Source organism: Dipodomys spectabilis, unplaced genomic scaffold (genome assembly GCF_019054845.1).
Source record: "Dipodomys spectabilis isolate Male_0828 unplaced genomic scaffold, ASM1905484v1 ptg000363l, whole genome shotgun sequence".
NCBI lineage: Eukaryota > Metazoa > Chordata > Mammalia > Rodentia > Heteromyidae > Dipodomys > Dipodomys spectabilis.
The window spans coordinates 2843597-2869335 of NW_024871040.1; the positions used below are offsets into that span (position 1 = coordinate 2843597).

The 25739-nt window shown below is 43.7% G+C and overlaps 1 protein-coding gene across 3 annotated transcripts in view; it reads left to right on the forward strand.

The window, feature by feature from the left end:
• Klhl22 (kelch like family member 22) overlaps nt 1–25739 on the forward strand; it is a 52114-nt gene that overhangs the window by 8048 nt on the left and 18327 nt on the right. For all 3 annotated transcript variants that reach the window (XM_042666151.1, XM_042666154.1, XM_042666153.1), the window contains exons 3-4: nt 12521–12686; nt 17632–18350. In XM_042666151.1, coding sequence (XP_042522085.1) covers nt 12521–12686; nt 17632–18350 — 885 coding nt within the window. The remainder of the gene's footprint in view (nt 1–12520; nt 12687–17631; nt 18351–25739) is intronic.

Sequence of the window (25739 nt, forward strand, 5' to 3'; positions counted from 1 at the left end):
GAATGAAGGATGGAGCCATTTACATGTACCACAACTTTTTTTGGGTTCTAATCACTTGAATAGTTTCAATGAAACCCTGTTCTAGACCCCACTTTATTCTGAGCCTCTCAGGAATGAATTATTTTGGGATTGGAGGCTTGACTTAGTTGGTAGAGTACCAGCCAGTAAGCAAAGTGTCAGGTATTAAGTTCAAGTCCTGGTCTTGGAATAACATCAACAAAAAAGGAATGAAGTATTTTCTCATTTACACTCTAGCAATCAGACAGACTGTTGAAAACCCTTCTATTCTAAATCTTACAGGTGGGAACAGGTAAGGAAAAGATGGATATAGACTGTATTAGCTCACAAGATTAGCTCACACTGTAAAAAAAAACTGACTCAAATTGTCTCTTAATCTTTCATATCTCCACAACCATTAAAGCATACAAACTAAACATAAAATAGTACAAAACTAACCATCAGCTTTCAATATAAAAAGCCTCAATAATAGAAAAATTTAGGCTCACTGAAAGTTTTTTAAAGGAATATTAAGTACTAGTGTACTACTTTAAAAAAATTCATAATTCAGTGTTAAGAACATAGCAAGTAACTGTTATTTGACAATTAATATTGTTGAGAGCATCAGGTGCCAGCTATGATATCAAAAATAAGAACCAGGTGACATTGTAAAGGAATCATGTGTAAGTGATATCATCAACTCTAATCAATTTGTTAATATTGATTATGACTTATAATTCATCCTTGCTTCATTATCACATGAAATACTTATAATCTCTAGGTTACTTAATGAAGGACAGCATCCACCATATTGCACAAGAAGAGATTGCCCACATAGATGCTCTAGATCTGTCTGAATTTTTTTTTTTTCCGTCGTGGGGCCTGAACTCTGGACCTAGGCACTGTCCCTGAGCTCTTCAGCTTAAGGCTAGTGCTCTACCACTTGAGCCCTAGCGCCACTTCTGGCTTTTTCTGCTTATGTGGTGCTGAGGAATCAAATCCAGGGCCTCATGCATGCAAGGCAAGCACTCTACCACTGAGCCACCTTCCTAGCCACCATATGAATTTTTTTTTTTTTTTTGGTCGGTCATGGGGCTTGAACTCTGGGCTTGGGTGCTGTCCCTGTGCTCTTCAGCTCAAGGAGAGCGCTCTACCACTTGAGCCACAGTGCCAATTCAGATTTTCTAGTGGTTTATTGGAAATAAGAGTCTCACAGACTTTCCTGCCCAGGCTGGCTTTGAACCGTGATCCTCAGATCTCAGCCTCCTGAGTAGCTAGGATTATAGGCGTGAGCCATCGGCGCCCGGCTTCTGAATTTTTTTTAAACAAGGTATTGTTAGACAGCCCAGGCTGGCCTCAAACTCGCTATGTAACCTAGATCATGCCTAGATCATGACACCCCAGGCCTGGCTATATTATAAGAGTTCTACTTAATAAGTGAGACTCCTGGTAGATGATAGGACTGGCCCTGTACATGGTGACACAAATTGAAAGTTGATGCTCTGGGGTGTTCTTAACTTCACCCAGACATAGTGAAATGGAGCCTCTTGAGTTTCTTTTGCCTAGGCTAGCCTAGAACCTCAATTCCCCAATCTCTGCCTCCCCACCATGTAGTGATTATGTGCTTGAGCCAGCATATTCAGCCCCTACTCTGCCTACTTGCAGATGTGGAATTTTGTCAGAACCTGTCCAAGGCACATCTTCTGAGGACATTTGCCTAATTGTCTCTCATATTTTCCCAGCCAAAGGAATCTCATTCTTTATGCAATGTGCTACAGGCCTCTTGAAGCAGAGAGCCATACTTTCTTGCCCTAGACAGCATGATTTAGGAATTGGATGATCACACTGAATTTTATGTCTTCTTCTGGTAGTGGCTTTCTACAGCATATCTCTCTTTGCTCCTCTGTCCTTACTCTTACCTGCTTCATTCTATGTACATCTGAGCTAGTACCTCTGGCCCCGGACCTCTTTGGTTTTTGGATCCTTAAGACCAAAAAACTCTGTCCTGTATATGGCCCTCTGGGTCATTTCTTCTTCCCTTTGTTTCATACCATTGTGAATTACACAGGACTATTTTGCTTAACTTGATGCCTGTGATTTTGAAAAACTGAACAAAATTGTTGACCACTAGAAAATTAGAGTTGACAGGACTTCACCCTCCAGTCCTAGTCCTTTTTCCTTTTTTATTTTTTGAATAGAATCTTACTTTTGCCTGGCTGGCCTGACCTATGATCCTCTTATTTATGTTTCCCATATATCTGTGATGACAGGTGTATACCATGGTTCACCTTTTTATTGGTTGACATAGGGTCTCAGGAACCTTTTGCTCTGGATAGCCTGCAACTTTGATTCCCCCATACCTGTTTTCTGTGTATCTGTGATTACAAGCCTGTATTCACATACCTGGCCCCTCTAATACCATTGATACTTTCTCAAAAAAAAAAGTGAATTCCAACCCAGGCACAATAGCTTACACTTGCAATATTGGCTACTCAGGAGGCTGAGTTCTGAGGATTGCAATTCAAAGTCAACCTGAGCAGTGAACTCCATGAGACACTTATTTCCAGTTAAATATGGAAAAAGCCAGAAGTACAGCTGTGGTTCAAGTAGTAGAGTGTCAGCCTTGAGCATAAAAGCTCAGGAACAGCACTCTAGGCCCCAAGTGAAAGCCCCAGGACTAGCAAAAAACCAAAACCCAAACATACACATACACACACACACACACACACACACACACACACACACACACACACACACACACACACACACACACACACACACACACACACACACACACACACACACACACACACACACACACACACACACACACACACACACACACAGGATTCCAAAAATTTTTACATCTTGCGTAGCAAAATTGGACAGACAATTCCACATGGAGAGATAAAACTGTAACTTATTGATTTCATTAAAATCCTCAGTGAAACTCTTGTCTTACTGAGTTCCACAGCATTTAATAGAACTTTCTGAGTAGTAGCAAGATGGGTATTTCTCAGAAAGAATGATATAGTTCCATGTTAAGAGAATCTTTCTTAAAAATGTATATTGTTAATCAACCAATAGTGACCTAGCATGTATCTACATACATCTACTGACACAGTTAGCAGGCATATGATAACCTTGAACATCCATTTCTATACTTAAAAAACTTTTTGAATAGATGAAAATATATGTTCAGGGAAGGATCAACTTACTCTATCCTTGCACCTCATTTCCCAACCCATGGTAACCATTTCAATATTATTTTACCATTGTAACCTTTTTTTTTTTTTTTTTTTGCTAGTACTGTACCTTGAACTCAAAGCTTAGGTACTGCCCCTTAGCTTTTTTGTTCAAGGCAGTACTCTTATCACTTGAGCCCCATTTCGGTGTTTTTGGTGGTTAATTGGAGATAAGAGTCTCATGGTCTTCCTGCCCCAGATGGCTTCAAACCCCAATCCTCAGATCTCAGCCTCCTGAGTAGCTAGGTTTATAGGTGTGAGCCACTAGCACCCAGCCAAGTTCTGGACCTCTTGAGGCCTGATACACAGATTTTTGTTGTTGTTTCTGAAATAGGGTCTTACTTTCTCTGGACTAGCCTCAACTTGAAATTGTCCTCTTTCTACTTCCCAAGTAGCTAAGACAATTGTGAACTACTGTATCAGATTGGACATTTAATTATTTTCTTCATTAGCAAATATTAATTTTATAAAGGGGTTTCATTGTGATATTTCTATACATGCATATGATGTACTTTAATTTTTTTGCCAGTCCTGGGACTTGAGCTCAAGGTCTAGGCACTGTCCCTGAGATTCTTTTGCTCAAGGCTAGCACTCTACCACTTAAGCCACAGTGCCACATCCAGCTTTTTCTGTATATGTGGTACTGAGGAATTGAACCTAGGGCTTCATGCCTGCAAAGCAAGCATTGTACCACTAAGCCACATTCCCAGCCCCTGTACTTTAATTTTTTTGCATATATGACTACATTTTAAAAAAATGTTGGTCATGGGGCTTGAACTCTCAGATCTCAGCCTCCTAAGTAGCTAGTATTACAGGCATGAGCCACAGGTGCCCAGCATATTGTTACATTTTTGTAACACAGAAATTATAGCAAAAAAGGTGGGAAATTGCAATATAATGATGGAATACTTGCTTGGTGTATATCCTCTCTGAGGATACTCTCTCATATGCCCATAATGCTATTATAAGTAAAAGTAATCATTTAATGCTTTCATTACATTCAGATTTTACTGGTCATCTCCAAATGTCTCATTTCTATCTCCTCCCTACCTCCTCCATTCAGGGTCCAAACAAGGTTTATTCAGTGAATCTTTTCAATTGTCTGAGATGAAGACTTGAACTCACTTTTTTTTTTTTTTGTCAGTTGTGGGGCTTGAACTCTGGGCCTGGGAGCTGTCCCTTAGCTCTTCAACTCAGGCAAGCACTCAACCACTTGAGCTATAGCACCACTTCTGGTTTTCTGAGTGGTTTATTGGAGATAAGAGTCTCATGGCCTTTCCTGCCCGGGCTTTGAACCATGTCCTCAGACCTCAGCTTCCTGAATAGGATTACAGGCATGAGCCAGCAGCACCCAGCTTGAACTCACTTTTTTTTTTTGGTCTGGTTGTGGGGCCTGAACTCTGGGTCTGGTACTGTCCCTCAGCTCTTCAGCTCAAGGCTAGAGCTCTACCACTTGAGTCACAGCACCACTCCTGGATTTTTTCTTTTTGCTTATGTGGTGCTGAGGAATCGAACCCAGGGCCTCATGCATGTAAGGCAAGCGCTCTACCACTGAGCCAACTTCCCAGCCCTTGAACTCACTTTTTGATGCTTGATTTCACTTGTTGGCTGGTGCTCTCCTACCTACGCCACACCTCCAACTCAAGTGGATCTTTTCTTAAGATGATAGAATCTGTGACAATCCATATGCTCACCTCCTACTCCAGGGGCAGTGCTTCCAGTGTCACCAACCTATGGTTGCCAGCCTGATCCTGCAGGTACTGGGCAAAGCAATTGCATAAGGACTTGTGTACACTAGCACAGTGCTGTAAGGTCTAGACCACTTTAAAGTGCATGAGGAACCCTCAAGCTGTTAGCTACATGTGGAATAAAATACCTGGCAGGGCTGGGAAGGTGGCTCAGTGGCAGAGCACTTGCCTTGCATGCCTGAGGCCCTGGGTTTGATTCCTTAGCACCACATAAGCAAAAAGGAAAAAAGCCGGAAGTGGCGCTGTGGCTCAAGTGGTAGAGTGCTAGCCTTGAGCTGAAGAGCTGAGGGACAGCGCCCAGGCCCAGAGTTCAGGCCCCACAACCGGACCCCAAAAAAAAAACCAAACAAAAATACCTGGCAATAAACTTACCACACATATGCCAGATCTGTAGAAAAATGATTTACAAGGCTTCCAAAAAGACCCTAAGCATGGCTGGACATACAGAGATTTCAAAGATGGCGCTGTACATTAATTTAGATGTTAACCAGTTCCCCACAGGGTTTATGATGAAGGTGGTTTTCTATAAACTGATTCCAAAGTTCAGATGAAAAATGCAAGCAGTGGTCGGGAAATTGTGAAGACAAAGGTAATAAAAGGAGAGTAGCAGCCAGGCACTGGTGGCTTATGCCTATAATCCTAGCTACTCAGGAGGCTAGGACCTGAAGATTGAAGATTGAAGCCAGAGGGGTAGGAAAGTCCAAGAAGCTCTTATCTCCCATTAACCAGCAAAAAGCCAAAAGTAGAACTGTAGCCCAATTACTTGTCAGTTTCATATAACCAACATAATACTAAAAAAATAGAACATGTTAAATAAATATGGTTTCTTCAATGCTTCATTCAGGATGAATGAATTTTAGAACACTGTTACACAATATAAACTTTTGAATTTCAGTAAAATGTTGTAGATAACATAAGAACAGACTACCATATACACTTCACAGCAGCTTGCCCTCAATTTGTCAGATAAGAATCTTCACAATCTACACCTTTAAAACTACTTTCACCAGGCACTAGTGGTCATACCTGTAATACTAGCTACTTAGGAAGTTGAGACCAGGTGATTGTGGTTTGAAGCCAGCCCAGGTAAGAAAATCCATGAGACTTTTATCTCTAATTAACCACCAGAAAACTGGAAGTGGAGCTGTGGTTCAAAGTGGTAGAGTGTTAGCCTTGATAAAAAAAGCTCAGGGATGGTGCACAACCCCTGTGTTCAAGCCCTACTCTTTATTGGAGATACTATGAAGCTGCAATATTTGAGACTGATTCTGGTGGAAGTAATACCAAAAAAACCTAACACCTAGATGGAGGTCTTTGTCTCTGTGGTCTCCAAGAAGGAGTCCACAGACACAGAGGAGAAGTAAAATGGCAAAGGTATATTGAAGAAAAAATAAGCAGAGCTCTCACTAGATGGGATGGGCCTTATGGGAAGGTGCATCTTAGGTGCCTGCTGCAATGGTTAATAAGGTATCTCTAGGAGAGAGGTACATGATCTTTGAGATCATTGGATAGCCTGTGGGCCATATTAGTCTCCAAACCCAATGAGAGGCTCCATGTAGCCTCCACTAGCTCTTCATGCATCATAGGTCTTTTGTGTCCATTCTAGTGCACAATTTCTGAGGGTACAACCAGTCTTCTGTTCACATGCAAGTCTTCCCAGGACAATGGGCTGGGATTCTCAAAGGCCTACATGCACAACAGCTCTAGGCCATGATGATGTGATGTCTAGGGGCCTACATACTGCACTGTTCAAGGCCATTGTGATAAAACCTCTATTAGAGGGGTAGAATCTTAGTAGTAGTCATGCTCTTTTTCTGCTCTCAGAAGAGATAGAAATATAGAGAAACGTTAGGAGGCTCAGAAATAATCACAAATACATCAGGAACTCTGTGATAAAAGTAAATCATAAACTATGGGAGAGGGCAGAGCAACATCGAGATTGCCATCTGTAAGAGCATAAAGTTAGACCCTGGATGTGAGGGCGATCTGGCTGTGACATCTGTCACCCCATTGATGGCCAGGGTTGATTCGGCTGATCTGGCTGGTTAGGCGGGTGTCCCCTTCCTCCCTCACCGCTCCATGTGCATCCCTCCTGAAGCTGCACGCTGGGTGGAAGAGGACGACCATCCCCGATACAGGAGGACCGGTCTTCGGTCAAGAGTATACAAATAGCTGTGCTCCCCTGCTAGAACCTCCAAACAAGCTCTCAAGGTCCATAAAGTTAGACCCTTCTTGCATACCTTATAACAAAATTAATACCAAGTAGATCAACAGTTATTTGTGTTTGTTTGTTTGGAAGGGGGTACTGGGGTTCGACTCAGGGCCTTATGCTTGCTAGAAAGGGACTCTACTACCCAGTCATGCCTCCAGCTCTTTTGTGCACTGATGGCTTATGAGATATCCAAGCATGTACCTGGAACATGATCTAATTATATCTTAGGAGGCTTCCTGTCATAGCTGGAGTGATAAAAGTGCCAATTTCTTTCTATTGAGATGAAGTCTTGTAGATTTTTCTCTTTAGGCGAGCCTTGAACCACTGTCCTCCCAATCTCAGCCTCCTGTGTATCTTAGGAGGACAAGCATGTACCATTGTGCCAGTTATAGGTTGAGAAGGGATCTCAATAACTTTTGTGTCTTGGCTGGCCTGGAGTTGCAATCCTCCTTTTCTCAGCTCCCAAGTAGCTAGGATTATAAGCATGAACCACTAGCCTCTCCCTCTCTCTCCCTTTCTGTCTCTCTGTCTTTGTCTCTCTCTCCTTCCTTCTCTTCCCTTTTAACAGTGCTAGAGATCAAACCCAGGGATTTCACCTATGCTTAACACATGCCCTACCACTGATCAACAGTTTTAATTGTTTTTGTCAGTCCTGGGGCTTGAACTATGGGCCTGGGTGCTGTTCTTGAGCTTCCTTTGCTTAAGGTGAGTGCTCTAACCACTTGAACTGCAGCACCACTTCCAGCTTTTTTGAGTACTTTATTGGAGATAAGAGTTTCAAGAGGTTTCCTACCAAGAGCCTCAGATCTCAGCCTCCTGAGTAGCTAGGATTACAAGTGTGAGCCACTGGTGCCTGACTTTAAGTGTTTAAGATTAAACAGTAAATTAGAAGAAAACATAAATGTTTTCTAATATAATCTTAAAAGGAAGATCTTTTCATAAAATTCAGTGGCAAGGGCACTGTTGACTCATAACTGTAAATCTTAACTACTCAGGAGGCTAAGAGCTGAGGATCATGGTTTGAAGCCAGCTCAGGCAGGGAACTCCCTGAGACTCATCACCAGAAAGCCAGCAGTGGAGTTGTGGCTCAAATTAGTAGAGTTCTAGCTTTGAGTAAAAAGCCCAAGGAAGCACACAGGCCCTGAGGTCAAGCCCCATGACAGACAAAAAAGAAAAAAGAAAAAAAAAATCAAACAAACAAACAAAAAAAACCTCAGTAGCAAGAAAAGATGCTAAACTTGACTGCATTAAAAACAAAGCCAGTGGTGGTTATGTGTTCCTACTATAATCCAAGCACTCAGGTGGCTGAGGTTGAAGAATATTGAGTTTGAGGGTCAATATTGGCTACCTGTGAGCCTATCTCCACAAAACAAAAACATCTGGGTGCCAGTGACTTAATACCCATAATACTAGCTACTCAGGTGGCTGAGATCTAGGGATCACAGTTAAGCCAGTCTGAGGAGGAAAGTACTTGAGACTTTTATCTCCAATTAAGCACCAAAAAGCCAGAAATAGAACTGTGATTCAATTAGTGGAGCACTAACCCTTAGCACAAAAGCTCAGGACAGCATTCAGGCCCTGAGTTCAGACCTCAGGACTGGTACCAACCAATAAATAACTCAGATCATATGGCAGAAAGTTTCATAAAATCAAAAATGGAAAAAAAAAAAAAAGCAGGGTGTTGGTGGTTTACGCCTACAATTCCAATTACTCCAGGGACTGATATCTGAGGCTTGTGGTTTGAGGCTAGCCTGGGCAGGAAAGTCCTGTGTAACTCTTATCTCCAGTGGTTATGACTCATTTTATGGCCTTCAGTCAAAAATGAGAAGTAGAGCTGTGGCTCACAGTGGAAGAGTGCTAGCTTTGAGCAAAAGATCTCAGGGACAGCACCCAGGCTTGAGTTCAAGCCCCACAACTGACCTTAGAAAAGTGGAAAAGAAATCAAAGAAAAGGGCAATTATCTTCCCATAAGAGTCTAATAGAAAACTAGCAAAGATTCTAGAATGTTCAGTAAAGAAAACAGAAATGATTCTTACAGACATGATGAAGTTTTTTTTTGAGTTCATATGTTCCTTTTTTCTTTTTTTATTATTATAAAGGTGATATATAGAGGGGTTACTGTTACATAATCTAGTAATGAGTACATTACATTTTTTTTTGCCAGTCCTAAGACTTGAACTCAGGGCCTGGGCTCTGTCCCTCTGTGCTAAGGCTAGTGTGCTCTACCATTTGGGCCACAATGCCACTTCTGGCCTTTTCTGTTTATGTGGTACTGAGGAATGAACCCAGGGCTTCATGCATGCTCGGTAAGCACTCTACCACTAAGCCACATTTTCAGCCCCAACATTACATTTTTTATTGCACAGTGTTACCCCTTCCCTCTCCTTCAGTTTTTCCCTCCTGTCCTTACTCACAAATTCATTTTCAACATAGTGTCTAGTCTAGTGAGTACCATTGATGCATTTGTTTTCTTCGTCCCTCCTTCTCTCTCTCTCGTGTGTTAGTGAGGCTTGAACTTGGGGGTCTTGACACTGTCCTGTAGTGTTTGGGGGTTTTTTTTGGTCCATCATGGGGCCTGAACTCTGGGCCTGGGCGCTGTCCCTCAGCTCTTCAGCTTAATGCTAGTGCTCTACCACTTGAGCCACAGTGCCACTTCTGGCTTTTTCTGCTTATGTTGTGCTGAGGAATCAAACCCAGGGCCTCATTCATCCAAGACAAGCACTTTACCACTGAGCCACCTTCCCAGCCCTGCTGTCCCTGAGCTTTTGTGCTCAAGGCTAGTGCTCTACCATTGAGAGCCACAGACCCACTTCCAACCCTTTTGATAGTTGATTGGAGATAAAAGTCTCATGGACTTTTGCTGCCTTGGTTGGCTCCAAATCACAATCATCAGATCTTAGCCTCTTGAGTAGCTAGAATTACAAGCAGGAGCCACTCATGCCTAGTCTCTTGTCCTGTAGTTGTTTGTTGTTGTTGTTGTTACTGTTTTGGTTTTCCCTCAAGGCTGCTGCTCAACCACTTGAACCACCGTTCTACTTCTGGCTTTTTTTTGGTGGTTAATTAGAGGTAAGAGTCTCCAGATGGGCTAGGAAGGTGGCTCAGTGGTAGAGCGCTTGCCTTGCATGCCTGAGGCCCTGGGTTCAATTCCTCAGCACCACATAAGCAAAAAGAAAAAAGCCGGAAGTGGTGCTGTGGCTCAAGTGGTAGAGCGCTAGCCTTGAGCTGAAGAGCTGAGGGACAGCGCCCAGGCCCAGAGTTCAGGCCCCACGACCGGACCCCCAAAAAAAAAAAAAGAGTCTCCAGATTTTGCTTCCCAGGTTGGCTTTGAATTGTGATCTTCAGATCTCTGCCTCCTAGTATTACAGGTATAAGCTACCTTCACCAAGTTTATGAGGAGATTTTTTTTTCTGTTTTTATTTTTTGTTTTTGTCGGTCGTAGGGCTTGAACTCTGGGCCTCAACGCTGTCCCTCAGCTCTTCAGCTCCAGGCTAGTGCTCTACCACTTGAGCTACAGTGCCACTTCTGTTTTTCTGGTGGTTTATTGGAGATAAAAGTTTCATGGACTTTCCTGCCCGGGCTGGCTTTGAACTGCGATCCTCAGATCTCAGCCTCCTAAGTAGCTAGGATTACAGGTGTGAGCCACCAGTGCCTGGCTATGATGAGATTTTTTTTTTATCCCATTCCTAATAAGGTTTTTTCCCATCATAGTGATAGAGTCACAGCCAGTTACCTTTCTGGATTATGAGGCTGGGGTTGGAGGCAGGTCCTGTTTTCAGTGTGTAAGGAGAGCATGTGGGCAGCACCATTTTGTGTGAATGTGTCAACTCTTTTAACCCAGTGGCTGCATTAATAGGAATTAAACCTACCAGGTATAGATAGTATATTCTGGGAGTGAGTGTGTGATAAGAAGACATTAGTAAACTGAGTGTACCCCCAAGAAGAGAGGGTTAAACAAATCCTGACAGCCTTTGCAAGAAAGACAAACTATGTACAGCTAGATGTGCTTCCAAGATGTGCTGTTAAGTATTAACAAAAGTAAAGAGCAGAACACAGCTGCCCCTATGAAGGGGTGCTGCCTTGGGAGGGAACTGACAATGTTTGGATTTGAGTCATCAGCATTTCTACCACAGCCTTTTGTGAATTTTAAATCTTGTAACATGCATGTTACCTGGTCAAAACACAAGTAAAATGTACAAATAGTACTTTGACATCTCCAAGTTGCTGGCAGTCATTTTAATCTTTGGTGTTAACCTGGGGTTGGAGGTATAGCTTAGAAGTAGAATACAAGATTGAGGCCCTGGGTTCCACCCCAGCACCATATAGTAATAATAAAATAAACCTTCAGCCCTGGTCACCTGCCCTTCCTTACCTCATAATTCCTAGTCAGTGCCTCCACTTTGTCAATGTTTCACAGATGTCTCATACTGGCTATGCCATAACACAACTCCCAACTGTCCTGTCTATACCAGTTTCTTCTGAATCTCCCCCTGTCCAGCAGAGCACCACTCATCCTGTGGAATCACCGTGTTAACAGGTGCTTTCTTTGCCTCAAGATTGTCTCAGCTGCACCTCTACAGCCACACTGTCCTCTCCAGCACCAGGTTCACCCATAAGAGCAGTTGGGTCACTCCCATATAACTGCTTTTCCTGCCCCTTCTCCAGCCCTTTCTCCAGCCCTCTCTTCTAGTCCAATAAACCATCAGCTCTGGCTACTCTGTAAAATTCCCCTGTAGCAGATTCCAGTTGGGATTTCAGTGCTTATAATATACTGAACTAGAGGCAGGAGGGCCTACCCTCACTTGCCTAGCTCTATCTCACTTTCTGCTTATGTCCTCCTGTTTTGGGTGTCTCAAGTGCCAAGTTCTTTGCCCTGAGATCTGTACACCTGTCATCTCACCTGGGATGACTTTTCCTGCCTGGCAGTAGGAGGTCCTCAAATAAATGATGGTTGCCAGGATGAGATTTGTTCCTTGTTTCCCATTAATTAACATATTATTTCTAACATACTCTGGAGTTGCTGGCTACTGACCTGGGAGCTGTTCCTGTGCATGAAGCAGCAAGCAAGCTGAGCATGGGCCTGGCTTCATAGGGTACATATGGAGCCCATGAAAAGTAGACAGGCAACTTCTAGAATGGTTGCCCAGGCTTGGTCAGACTCTTTCCACAGGCTGATTTACTCAGAGCACAGAGCAGTCAGCATTCCATCAGGCATACTTCCAGCCAGTCTATTCCCCTGCCAGCCCTGCTACCTACACTTAATCTTCTCCGAATGTTCTTTGACTGGTATAATCCTACTGCCTTGTCTCTTTGCTTTGCAGAGGGATGTTTGCTGGGGGATTGAAGGAGATGGAGCAGGAAGAGGTCCTGATCCATGGTGTGTCCTACAATGCCATGTGCCAAATTCTGCACTTCATATACACCTCTGAGCTAGAGCTCAACCTGAGCAACGTGCAGGAAACTCTGGTTGCTGCCTGCCAGCTTCAGGTAAGGCTTGCCTCATTAAGCAAGGCAGACCCATTCCTTGGAGGGCTTTTGCATACCTTTGCTGTTCACGAGCAGTTGCAGTGGCATGGGGTAGGTCAAGAAGACCAGGATGCCAAACAGAAGGAGGCTGTGAAGGTGCCTTTCTAGCCTGGGAGCTAAAGCAGAGCAGCTCCCAGCTCCCCTGGCCAACCTTCCTCTTTTGCCTCCACCCTTTACTCTTTTTTTTTTTTTTTGTCGGTCGTGGGACTTGAACTCTGGGCCTGGGCGCTGTCCCTCAGCTCTTCAGCTCAAGGTGAGTGCTCTACCACTTGAGCTACAGCGCCACTTCCGGTTTTCTGGTGGTTTATTGGAGATAGGAGTCTCACGGTCTCTCCTGCCCGGGCTGGCTTTGAACTGCGATCCTCAGATCTCAGCCTCCTGAGTAGCTAGGATTACAGGCGTGAGCCACCAGCGGCCAGGCTTCTCCACCCTTTACTCTTGTTGTGTCCTTCTGGCCTGGTTTCCCTGCCAGGAAAGAAAATCCAGAGATAAGAGACAAATGGACTGACTGTGTGCTTCTTTGAGAGATAGCTATGTGCTATGGTGTCTGGCAGTGGTGACCCTCTCTAAGACCTGCATGGCATGCAGGCCCTTTCTGCTTACTCTGTTTTTGAAACAGTCTTACTATGATATCTACATTGGCTTTTTCTTTTCTTTTTTGGCTGTGGGGCTTGAACTCGGGGCCTGGGCGCTGACCCTCAGCTCTTCAGCTCAAGGCCAGTGCTTTACCACTTGAGCCACAGTACCACTTCTGGTTTTCTGGTGGTTAGTTGAAAATAAGAGTCTCATGGACTTTCCTATCTGGGCTAGCTTCGAATCACGATCCTCAGATCTCAGCCTCCTGAGATCCTCAGCTAGGATTATAGGCGTGAGCTACTGGCACCGGATCTACATTGGCTTTAAAATCACAATCTTCCTGCCTCAACCTTCTAAGTATTTGGATTATAGCCATGCCTCACCAGATAGGGCCTATCTTTTTAAAAAAACAGTCTTCTTTTTAAAATACTTGTCTTTAACAAGTCAAAAGGTTTTTTTGAGCATTAGTGGTATTTTGGTTTTGGAAGTTGTTGAATCTTAATAGTGTGGGTACAGCCACAGAAAGCTAGGCCTGCTAGTGCTTTTGAGCTGTCAACCAGAGACCTAGTCTAGGTTGAGTTACCTCTTCTCCCTTTCCTTGAAAGTGAAAGGAAATGCTATACTGAGTTGTTCACCATTCTAACTTTTTTCCTCAGATGATTTCATGCAATCATGCTATGACTCAAGTCATAGGAAAACCTATTTGGGGGATGTCTGGAGGCACCATTTAGCACAGGGCCATAGCCCTGTGTCCTGTTTGCAGGTTCCAATAATGTGTTTGTTGAGTTGGTCTGAGCACAACTGGCCTTGTACTTGCTTGAGGGGTGGATGGCATTGAATCAGGACAGGCTTTATAACAGTAGGCTTTCCATGTTCTTGGTTCAGAAATGATCTTTTCTGTTCCAACCTCCCTATCATTGTCACTTTGGGACCCTTACCCAGTTCTCAGGCCTCCTGGTACTGCCTCTCCTTAGCTACTGCAGAACATCTCCCCAGTGCAGTTGAGGTTTGTCCTCCATCTCATCTTCCAGGCCTACCACTCTTCCCTCAGTCTTCCTGTCCTGAAACCATTATACTAATGCCCTAGGCTCAGTACCTCAGGCTCCTTAAGCCCTTCTACCATTCCCTATATCTAAGTTTGGACAAATCATCCTCTCTAGTCTTGTTTGTAGATGTCTCTACTCTCCATTTCCTTTTCCTTCTTCTTTGTCTTGGTTCCCATTTTTCCATTTCTGCCTCTCAGTTGGTCTGCCTTCTCCTCTTTCTCCATGTGTCACTCATGCACACTGACACCAAGTCATCTTTCCAACATTCCTTTCCATCAGCATCAGCTTAGAGACCTACAGGCTTTCTTTTTGGTTTGGCTATTATCTGTGAGAGTATCAAGCCATCTGCTCCAGTGCTGCAGAGGCCATCTTGGGAGAAACAGCTGGCTTCCTGAGTAGCTAGGATTATAGGTGTGAGATATATTTTGTGTTAAGAAGAAAATGGATTTTAAACCTCCCAGTGGTTACTTCGTTAATGATGCTGGGTAAGTCAGCACAGTGTCCCTTGGGATGTTAGGGGACTGGTTCTAGGACTTTCTGTAAATGCCAAAATCTGAGGGTGCTCAAGTCTCTCATATAAAATTTTTATATAACCTATATATATATATATATATATATATAGAGAGAGAGAGAGAGAGAGTTTTTAAATCATCTCTGGATTACTGTAATAGCTAATCCAATATAAATGCTATGTAAATAGTTTCCCTGTGTTGTTTAGGGAATAATGGCAAAAAAGATATCTATACATATTTAGTTAGAGATACAATGTGTTATTTCAAAAAAGATTTCTTGTATATATGTGTGTGTGTGTATACCACATTTTCTTGATCCATTCATCTATTGAAGGGGATCTGGGTTGGTTCCATATCTTAGCTATGGTAAATAATGTTGCAATAAACATAGTTGTGCTGGTAGCTTTAGTATGGTCTTGTTTGTTATCATTTGGTAAATGCCCAAAAGTGGGATTGCTGGGTCATAGAGGAGCTCTATGTGGATACTTTTGAGGAACCTCCATACTGCTTTCCAAAGTGGTTGAACAAGTTTACACTCATACCAACAATGTAGTAGGGTTCCCTTCTGGCCACATCCCCTCCAGCATCTGTTGTTATTAGAGTTCTTCATTATAGCCATTCTAGCAGGGGTGAGGTGGAATCTCAGTGTTGTTTTGATTTGCATTTCTTTTATGGCTAAAGAGGTTGAGCATTTCTTCTTCATGTGACTATTGGCCATTCTTATTTCCTCTTCAGAGAACTCTCTTTAAGTCTTTAGCACACTTATTTATCGGGCAGTTGTTCCTTTGAGGATTTGTTGTTGAGAGATTTAATTTTTTGAGTTCCAAGTATATTTTAGATATGAGACCCTTATCCATTGTATGGCTAGTAAAGATCTTCTTCCAATCCATGGGCTTTCTATTTATTTTGCTAGCTATGTCCTTTGCCATCAGAAGCTCTGCATCTTCATGCAATCCCATTTGTCCAACCTTTCTTTGATTTGTTGTGTTTCTGGGTCTCTATTAAGAAAATTTATATAATTTATACATTTATACAGTTTATACATTTGTTAGGAAATGGAAAGACTTGGAAAAAATTATATTAAGTGAAGTAAGCCAAGCCCAAAGAAACATAGGTCCTACAGTTTCCCTTATTTGTAATAACTAGCATATGTCTGGGACAAGCAGAAAAGGTCAAAAGCTATGTACATATGACCAGATAAGATGATGTTAAGCAAAATGAACTCTAAGAGACACAAGTGGTTTTTCCTTTCTTGCTATTGTTTCTAACATATTTATAAGGTACCATCTGATTTTTTTTTGTTGCTTTGTATGTTCTTCCCCCACAATATAACCCCTGTTTTCATTGTATTTGATGTTAGTATAATTTGGGGAGGGGAAGGGAAAAAACAAAATGTTTAAATAAGGATACAGGTCGACCCATTGTAACAATGAGATGTACAATGAACAATGAACTTTACAATTTAGGAGTGGGGGGGGTGTGTGTAATTGTGGAAATGGGAGGGAAGGGATGGTAGGGGAAAAACAAAGGAGGAGGCAACAATGCTTGATAAGAAATGTACTCATTGCCTTGCTCATGTAACTGTAACCCCTCTGTACAGTATTTTCACGATTAAAAAAAAAAACATAAAAGGGGCTGGGAAGGTGGCACAGTGGTAGAGCGCTTGCCTTGCATGCCTGAGGCCCTGGGTTTGACTCCTCAGCACCACATAAGCAAAAAGAAAAAAAGCAGGAAGTGGTGCTGTGGCTCAAGTGGTAGAGCGCTAGCCTTGAGCTGAAGAGCTGAGGGACAGTGCCCAGGACCAGAGTTCAGGCCCCACGACCGGACCCAAAAAAAAAAATAAAAAATAAAAAAATAAAAAAAAAACATAAAAGATTTCTTTGGGTGATACTAAAATCTGAACTCAGGGCCTTGTGCTTGCTAAGTAGGCACTGTACTACTTGAACCATACTTTGCTTTTATTATTATTCAAATATGATCTAGATTTATTCCAGGGCTGGCCTGGACTGTGATCTTCCTGTTTCTGCTTCTTTGGACCTGGGATGACAAGAACTTGATACTATACCCAGATTTTATTGGTTAAGTAGCGCCCTGCTTGCAGCTCTGAGCATATGAGTGACTAATGGCATGGAGCCAGACCTGGTAAAGCCTGGTGATGGTGTGGGGCTTGTGGCTTCAGCTACGGAGGTCTGGCAGGAGAAGGCTAGGTATATTTTTGGTTCCAATACTTCTGAAGAGACAGGCTCTTCTAGAAAGTCCTAGGGTTAGAGTAAGGAGTATTCCCAGGCCCCTTCCAAACCAGGGATGTCTGTTATAGTGATGGTTGATGCTGTTTCCTGCTTCTCTGGGAGCTAGTACTTTTTATTTAAAGGACAATTAACGTATATCAAGGGTCTGTCTGTGCCAGGTAGTTCCTGTGCCTCATTCTCAACATAGTCCTTCTACTTTATTTCTGTTTCATAGATTAGGAAACAGAGAGAGGAAAAAAATGTAAAAAAAGGAGTGGGGAGAAAAGGAAACAGACTTAAGAATATGCCACATGTCTAAGCTAAGGTTAAATCCAGTCAGTCTGCAAGGTTTAAGTCCCAGTCAGCTGTAGTGTGTCAGGACAGGCTTGGGGTGGTTGAGGAGAATTCCCCCTTCTTTGCCAGCACAGAGGCCACCCAGTTGTGTAAGCTGTGTAATAATAAGCTATATTATTGTTGTTATCCTTTCTCTTATCCCCAGACACTCTTCTCCAGCCCAGATTTCAATGACTATCCTCTTTTGCAGATTCCAGAAATTATCCATTTCTGCTGTGATTTTCTCATGTCCTGGGTAGATGAGGAAAACATCCTCGATGTCTACCGGCTAGCAGAGCTCTTTGACTTGAGCCGCCTGACAGATCAGCTGGACACCTATATCCTCAAAAACTTTGTGGCCTTCTCACGGACTGACAAATACCGCCAGCTTCCCCTGGAGAAGGTCTATTCCCTCCTCAGCAGCAATCGCCTGGAGGTATCCTGTGAGACCGAGGTATATGAAGGGGCCCTGCTCTACCATTACACCCTGGAGCAGGTGCAGGCTGACCAGATCTCCCTGCATGAGCCCCCCAAGCTCCTTGAGACTGTACGGTTTCCACTGATGGAATTTGAGGTCCTGCAGCGGCTGTATGACAAGCTGGGCCCCAGCCCACTGAGGAATACAGTGGCCAGTGCCCTCATGTACCACCGGAATGAGAGCCTGCAGCCTAGCCTGCAGGGCCCACAGACAGAGCTACGCTCAGACTTCCAATGTGTTGTGGGCTTCGGGGGCATTCATTCCACACCATCTACGGTCCTCAGTGACCAAGCCAAGTATCTGAACCCCATGGTGGGAGAGTGGAAGCACTTCACAGCCTCCTTGGCTCCCCGCATGTCCAACCAGGGCATAGCAGTACTCAACAATTTTGTGTATTTGATTGGAGGGGACAACAATGTCCAAGGATTCCGAGCTGAGTCCCGATGTTGGAGGTAAGAGGGCAATTCAGCACCTTGGTCTGAAGGTAACACTGTGATGCAGGAGTTATGAGTTAAGAGGGTTGGTCAGGGGACATGTTTTGAAGGTCATATTGTGGTTTCACTATCAGGTTTTTACATGGGAGAGGTTCACCTCTTTTGCAGGATAAAGTCCAGATAAATTCAGAGAATTTAGAACACACTAGATACATATAGGGTACCAGGATTACTTTCCAGCCTTGTGGGGGAGGGCAGTTGTCAGCAAAATGGGGCTCTCTGGCTGGCCAGGTAAAAGAACAGCAGCCCAATAGAAAGCAGGAGGGAGCTAGTAAGTGCTGCATGGGACAGGTTGCTGCTGCTTCTGTCTTGCTCTCGCTTTTTAAAATTTAATCAATTTTTTTTTGGCACTGGAATTTAAACTCAAAGCCTTGTGTTTGTTAGATACGTAGTCTACTACTGAGCCATCTTTCCCTTTCTTGAGCTCCATTGTGACTCATTTCAGCTTCCTTCCTAGTTTTCTATGTTCTTCTCTTTTAACCACCAGCCTGTGGTATAGGATGTCTTCCAGATGCTACCTGAGCCCACAGCTCACTCAGCCCAGGAGAGTGACAGGCCAACAAACATAGCTAAGTTCCTGCTAAATTTCTTTCTGGCCCTCTAGTTAGCTGAGTAGGCACAAGGTCCTCTAGAAGAAGGCAATTTTCCAACGGGATTTTTTGGACTGCTTTGGTCTGTATACTTCCAATTTTATCAGTTGGCTGGACTGTGATACCAGGGATCCATGTTCCAGGACTCAAAGCAGTGGGTCAGGTCCCCATAGCCTCAGCACAGTTGGCTTCCAAAGGCCTCTCTGCTATGTTGTAATGCATATGGGCCATATGTCTACCCTGCAGGCTGGGGGATAGTGGCATACAGCGAGAGAAAAAGAGAGTGAGGAGAGAGAAAAAGAGGAAGGAGAGAGAGAAGAGAGATTGCCAACCACTTCCAGCAGCCCTGATCTAGGTGCTGACTCAGTTCCTATACCCATTCTGTTTTTTGGGTAAGGATGGGCCTAATCATACCACTTGGAATCAAGTATGGTGATCCTTTCTAAGGAGGAGATGGCCAATCCTCAGGTAGTTTCTGCTCTCTTAGCCCTAGGAAGCAGTAGCCTTTGTTGAACTGAGGCTCATGAGCTTGCTAGTAATGTATTGTGGTTAAATATGAAGGGTGGCAGAGTTCAGAAAGGAGAAAACAACCACCTCAGTTTTCTTCCTTACTGAAAGCTGTTCCCAGTGGGTGTGGTTACACCAGGTTCAGATTTCCCTCTGGTCAAACCTTGAAGGTCTTTTTAGGTGATGTAGTTTGGTAGGTGTGGGGCCAAGGCCACACTTCCCACCTAGAGCAACTCATAGACCTACGAAACAGATCTCTCTGGGATACCAGCCTTTGTCTCTTCCCTCAGGAGAAAGTAGTGGAAGCTGTGTGACCAATAGGGAGGCTGGGCTTTTCTATGGGGTTATATCTGGAGGTGACAGCTGGGGACACCACCTCTCCCTGCACTCAGGTCTCCTGTTATAGAATATTAATGTCAATTTCACTTAAGAGAGTGGTTCAAATTCCCCAACTCTTTACAAATTCCCCTACTCTAAGACCAAAGCTAAACTCTGGATAAAGTTAATATTAGCTAATAATAGTCAGTCTTAAACTCCATTCTTGGAGCTGGAGCATCAACTCCATTGGCAAGATTTGCCTCAAAGGAGCAGGCACTAACAGGGTAAGGTGATTGGAAGGTCACAACCTGATGACCTGCTTGCCAGCTAACCCGAATGCCTGTCATCTCGACAGAATAAGAGCTTCATTTTTTTTTTTTTTTTTTGTTGGTCGTGGGGCTTGAACTCTGGGCCTGGGCGCTGTCCTTCAGCTCTTCAGCTCAAGGCGAGCAATCTACCACTTGAGCTACAGCGCCACTTCCTGTTTTCTGGTGGTTTATTGGAGATAGGAGTCTCACAGTCTTTCCTGCCCGGGCTGACTTTGAACCATGATCCTCAGATCTCAGCCTCCTGAGTAGCTAGGATTACAGGCGTGAGCCACCAGCGCCCAGCAAGAGCTTCATTTTCCAGTGGACTGAAACACTAGTGCTGGGCTGGGGTAAAAAAACACTGGTAGGGCTGGGAAGGTGGCTCAGTCATAGAGTGCTTGCCTTGCATGCATGAGGCCCTGGGTTTGATTCCTCAGCACCACATAAGCAGAAAAAGCGGGAAGTGGCTCTATGGCTCAAGTGGTAGAATGCTCACCTTGAGCTGAAGAGCCTAGGGACAGTGCCCAGGCCCAGAGTTCAGGTCCCACGACCCACAAAAAAAAAAAAAAAAACACTGGTAGTAGGTTGCTTAGCATTTCCAAGGCCCTGGGTTCAGCCTCTAGCTCTCTAAAAACAAAAAATAACTTCCACATGAAGGCAAGTGCTTTGTCCCTGAACTAAGCCCTGAATCTCAAATTTTGAATATTTTAAGAGTTTGGTTCTTTCTCCTTCCCTTTTTATAGCTTATCAGCCTTAGAACCTCTAGGCTTTCAGAATATAAAATATTAGATTTTAGTCTTTGCGTTCTGAGGAGTTTACTATGATGCATCTTAAAGCTTGGATACAGAAACTATATATAAAAATTACTTCTATTAAAGTGAATAATTTTTTGTCTTAGTTTCTATAGTTTCTCATTTATTCTCCTTCTTTGAGTTCACTAATTGCTAAAGTTAAAAGGTTTTATTTAGTTCGAGTTTTGAGAGGTTAAAAGTCCATGATCAGGCATGTATGTGTGTGAGGGTGTACCCCTTGATTTGGCCTTTGTCAGGACAATAGCAGGAGTACATATTAGATCTGGAAGTCACGTTTTGAATTAGAGAGCAGAGAAAGACAAAGAGATCAGAGTCCCATAGTCCCCTTTGAGAGTACATCCCAGGGATCTATAGATCTTCCAGGAGGCCCCACCTCTTAAAGATCCAAAATGCCTCTCAGTACTGCTATCCTACCACCTGGTATTACACGTGAACCTTTGGGGGACACTTAACCAAACTATAACATTTACCTATATCATTCTTTGTACCTTGAGCCAGTGAACACTGTGCATGTGCTGTGCCTGGGAGCCAGTCCCATGTTGCCATGTGCCCTGTCCCTACCTAAAAGAATAACTTGGCTTTTTCTTTAGGTATTTCCATGGCTCTTATTAGTATTTGAAAATACATTTAAAGTTCTAAAAAGTTTTAGTAAACTTTAAAACTTTATATCATGGAAATGCTTGAAGTCCTAGAAATACAGAAGAAAAATAATTTAACAAGAAACAAATTTAAGAAGAACCTAGCAGAACATTTTTGACCAACTTGAGATTTCACCTCCAAGTTTACAATGGTTTTGCAGTCCAATATCTGGACTAAAATGAATACCGTAGTTTATTCAGACTGTTATTACAAATACCAAAGATTGGGTGGCTTAAATACCAAACATGTATTTCGCAGTCTGGATTCCAAGGTCTTGGTTCTGGCCAGGTTTTAGCACCTTCTTTCTGTGTCCTCACTTGGAGGAAACAGTAAGTTCTAGCCTCATCTTCTCCCAAGGGCATTAATACCAACCTGGGAACACCTTCAAAACCTGATTACCAGCCAGGCACTGGTGGCTCACTTCTGTAGTCCTGGCTGAAATTTGGAAGATGATAGTTTAAGCCCAGCTCTAACAAAAAAAGTCTCTGAGATTCTGTTTCCAAAATAACCAGCAAAAAGGCCAGGCTGGGGGCATGGCTTGAGTAGTAGAGTTCCAGATAGGCAAGCAAGCTGAGTAAGTAGGAGACCCAGTATTTAAAAAAAAAAAAAAAGACTTTTCCGGGCACTGGTGGCTTATGCCACCTAGCTACTCAAGAGGCTGAGATCTGAGGATTGTGGTTTGAAGCCAGCCTGGGCAGGAAAGTCTGTGAGACTCTTATCCCTAATTAATTACCAGAAAACCAGAAGTGGTGTTGTGGCTCAAAGTGGTAGAGCACTAGCCTTGACTGAAAAAGCTCAGGGACAGTGCCTAGACCCTGAGTTGAAGCCCCAAACTCTAAATGCTGTCACACTGGGCATTAGGAATTTTATGGGATACAGTCAAGTAGTGATTAAAACTAATTTATGCCTTTCTATGTGTTACTAAAACTAATTTTTAAATATAATTTTATTGTTATGATTAAGGTATTGTACGGAGGGGTTATCATTTTTTTTGGTGGTTGTAGTTGGTTGTGGGGCTTGAAATGTGGGCCTGGACACTATCCCTCAGCTCTTCAGCTCAAGACTAGTGCTCTACCAATTGAGCCACAGTGCCACTTCCAGTTTTCTGGTAGTTTATTGGATATAAGACTCTCATGGACTTTCCTGCCCAGGCTGGCTTTGAACCGCAATCCTCAGATCTCAGCCTCCTGTGTAGCTAGAATTATAGGTGTGAGCCACTGGCGCCCAACAGATAGGTTACCATTTCTTAAGTCAGGTAATCAGTACAATTCAACTGATTTTAAACAATGTCACTCATTCCTTTGCTTTCTTCCAGTTTCCCCCTCCCATCCCTGCCTACAAGTTACATAGTTTATTTTCCACATAGGGTATACTAAATACCATGATTCAATTTTTTCACTCTTCCTCCCTGGATTTCTGTGCCCTGTTTTGCTTCCCCTAAAACAACAACAACAAAAATCCCCAAAACAGCTGGGTGCCAATGGCTCACACCTGTAATCCTAGCTCCTCAGGAGGCTGAGATTTGAGGATCTCAGTTCAAAGCCAGCCTGGGCAGAAAAGTCTGGGAGACTCTTATCTCCAATTAACCACCAGAAAACCAGAAGTGGTGCTGTGGCTTAAGTGGTAGAGTGCTTGCCTAGGGACAGGCACAGGGACAGAACCCAGACCCAGAGTTCAAGACCCATGACCGACAAAAAAAAAGAAAGGGAAAAAATCCCCAAAGCAAAAACAAATAGCTGAGGAACAGTTCGCAGACCCCGAGTTCAAGCCCCAGTGTCCGCACACATGCACACACACATGTGCATGCATACACACACATGTGGACATACACATACAATATTACTCTCTAGAAAATCACTTGTCACACTATAAATAAACCCTTGCTACCCAAAGTGTATATGAGGCATGGTGCTCAGTGTGGGGATCCAGAAAGAGTAAAGGACAGTAGGCAAAGGAGAAAACAAGTGCCCCCTTCCTTAGCTATTTCTCTCAAGGTTCACCACTGGAGCCATAACTCCACTTCCAGCTTTTTGTAGTTAATTGGAGATAACAGTCTCATGGATGTTCCTACCCAGACTGGCTTCAAACCTTGGTTTGATCTCAGCCTCCTTAGTAGCTAGGACTATAAGTATGAGACACTGTCACCCATCTCCTTGTGAGTAGTCATATCCTTTCTTTTGTAACCTACCTTTTTCCTTCTCTCTCTCTCTCTCTCTCTTTTTGGTACCAGCCCTGGGGCTTGAACTCAGGGTCTGGGTTTTGTCCCTGAGATTATTTTTCTCTAAGCTAGAACTCTTCCACTTGAGCCACAGTGCCAGTTCCAGCTTTTTCTGAGAGTGTATTGGAGATGAAAGTCTCATGGACTTTTCCTGCCTGGCCTGGCTTCAAACCACAATCCTCAGATCTTAGCCTCCTGAATACTTATGATTGCAGGTTTGAGCCACCAGTGCCTGGTTCTTCCTTTTCTTCATAGCAGATGGTGCTACCTATGTCAAGTGATACCCAGAGACCCAGGAAAGCAGAAGTGAACTCTGACCACAAGTTAACAAGGACTCTTTTTGTGTTCCTTGTCCTTTATGATCCCTCTGGACAGCTTTTATTTCTGAGGGACTTGGAAATTGTTGATACAAGATCTCTATGGAACCCAAGCTGGCCATAAATTTACAATTGTTCTGCCTTATTCATCTAAATGCTGGGATTACAGATATGTACCCCATACTTGGCTTCCTGTAGGAGCCAGATTATTTTGGGCAGGCAATGCTATCCCATTGGGCAAGTGAGGAAACAGGAAAGTGATGCCTGGGTGTATCTAACTAAACAGAGTAGGTCATAGTCACCCATATGTGGGTTTTCTTTTGGTGGCTGCATATCCTCAGATCCCTGTTTCCTGGCTACTAGGGTGAGGCCATCCAAGACACAGAGGTAAGAAGCATCAGCTACAGGGCACATCTAAGTTGTACTTTGGGCAAAGAATGAAACTGATGTATTTACTGGCCACCACTGGGCACAGGGCAAAGGAAACTCTTGGCTACTGTCTTTGGAGCCAGTTGAAGTAAGACAATTCTTTCTTTCTTTATTTTTTTGTCAGTCATGGGGCCTGAACTCTGGGCCTGGGTGCTGTCCCTCAGCTCTTCAGCTCAAGGCTAGTGCTCTACCACTTGAGCCACAGTGCCACTTCTGGCTTTTTCTGCTTATGTGGTGCTGAGGAATCGGACCCAGGGCCTAGTGCATGCAAGACAAGCTTGAGCCACCTTCCTAGCCCCTCAGATTTATTCTTACTGGAGTTGGTCTCCTATGGAGAAATCAGACCATTTGTCTGAAAGAGACTGTACCTGTAAGAAGCCTTGGTCAAGAGCTGGGCAGATGCTGGTGGCTGGACATCGGTTGTGGAGTAAGATTGGAGCACCTCAGGCTCACAGATCCTAGCACCTCATACCTTTGACTCAAAGTGGTAGAGTAGCTTTGGGCACAAAGAGCTCAGAGACAGTGTCCAGGCCCTGAGTTCAAGCCCCATGACTGACAATAAATAAATAAATAAATAATGTCAGCAAGGTCAGTGACCTCCTTGCCTTGCACCCCTTTCCTTCTCCATGCAGCTTGAGCATGATTCATTAGGCAGCTAGCCAGCAGGCTTTTTGGGCCCAGACAGACTTTTGGGGCCTCCTGTAGCCAGCTCCAAATCTGTTCCAATAGGGTCTTTGGAATCCCACAGCTTCCTGCCCTCAAGAGCCCACAGTTCACATGGGAGTTAGCCTGCCCACTTCCATAGTAGAGAGACATTTGGTGGAGAGGAAACCATAATTGTGGAGACTAGAAAAGCCATGGGGACAGGGAACAGGGAGGGTACCTGCTAATGAATAGTGATAAAACTAGGTATGGTGACACTCACTGTTCCTGGAGTGCACCTGAGCAGACCACATATGATGAAATATTATGGGAGGCCTATGTGCCTATCTGGTGAAAAGCTATAGCTAAGGAACCTTCCTGAATAGGGACAGATGAGATAAGGATGGCTGTAAGAGCAGCCTTTGGGCAGCCTGGGGTGAGCAATTGGGTGAGCTCTAAACAACTCCAAAGGGTATACCTGAAAGGAGCCAGCATCATGGGTGGAAACACAGGATGTTCTGACCACATCTTCCAGGCTGTCTGTGATTAGCTGTAGAAAACCTCCTG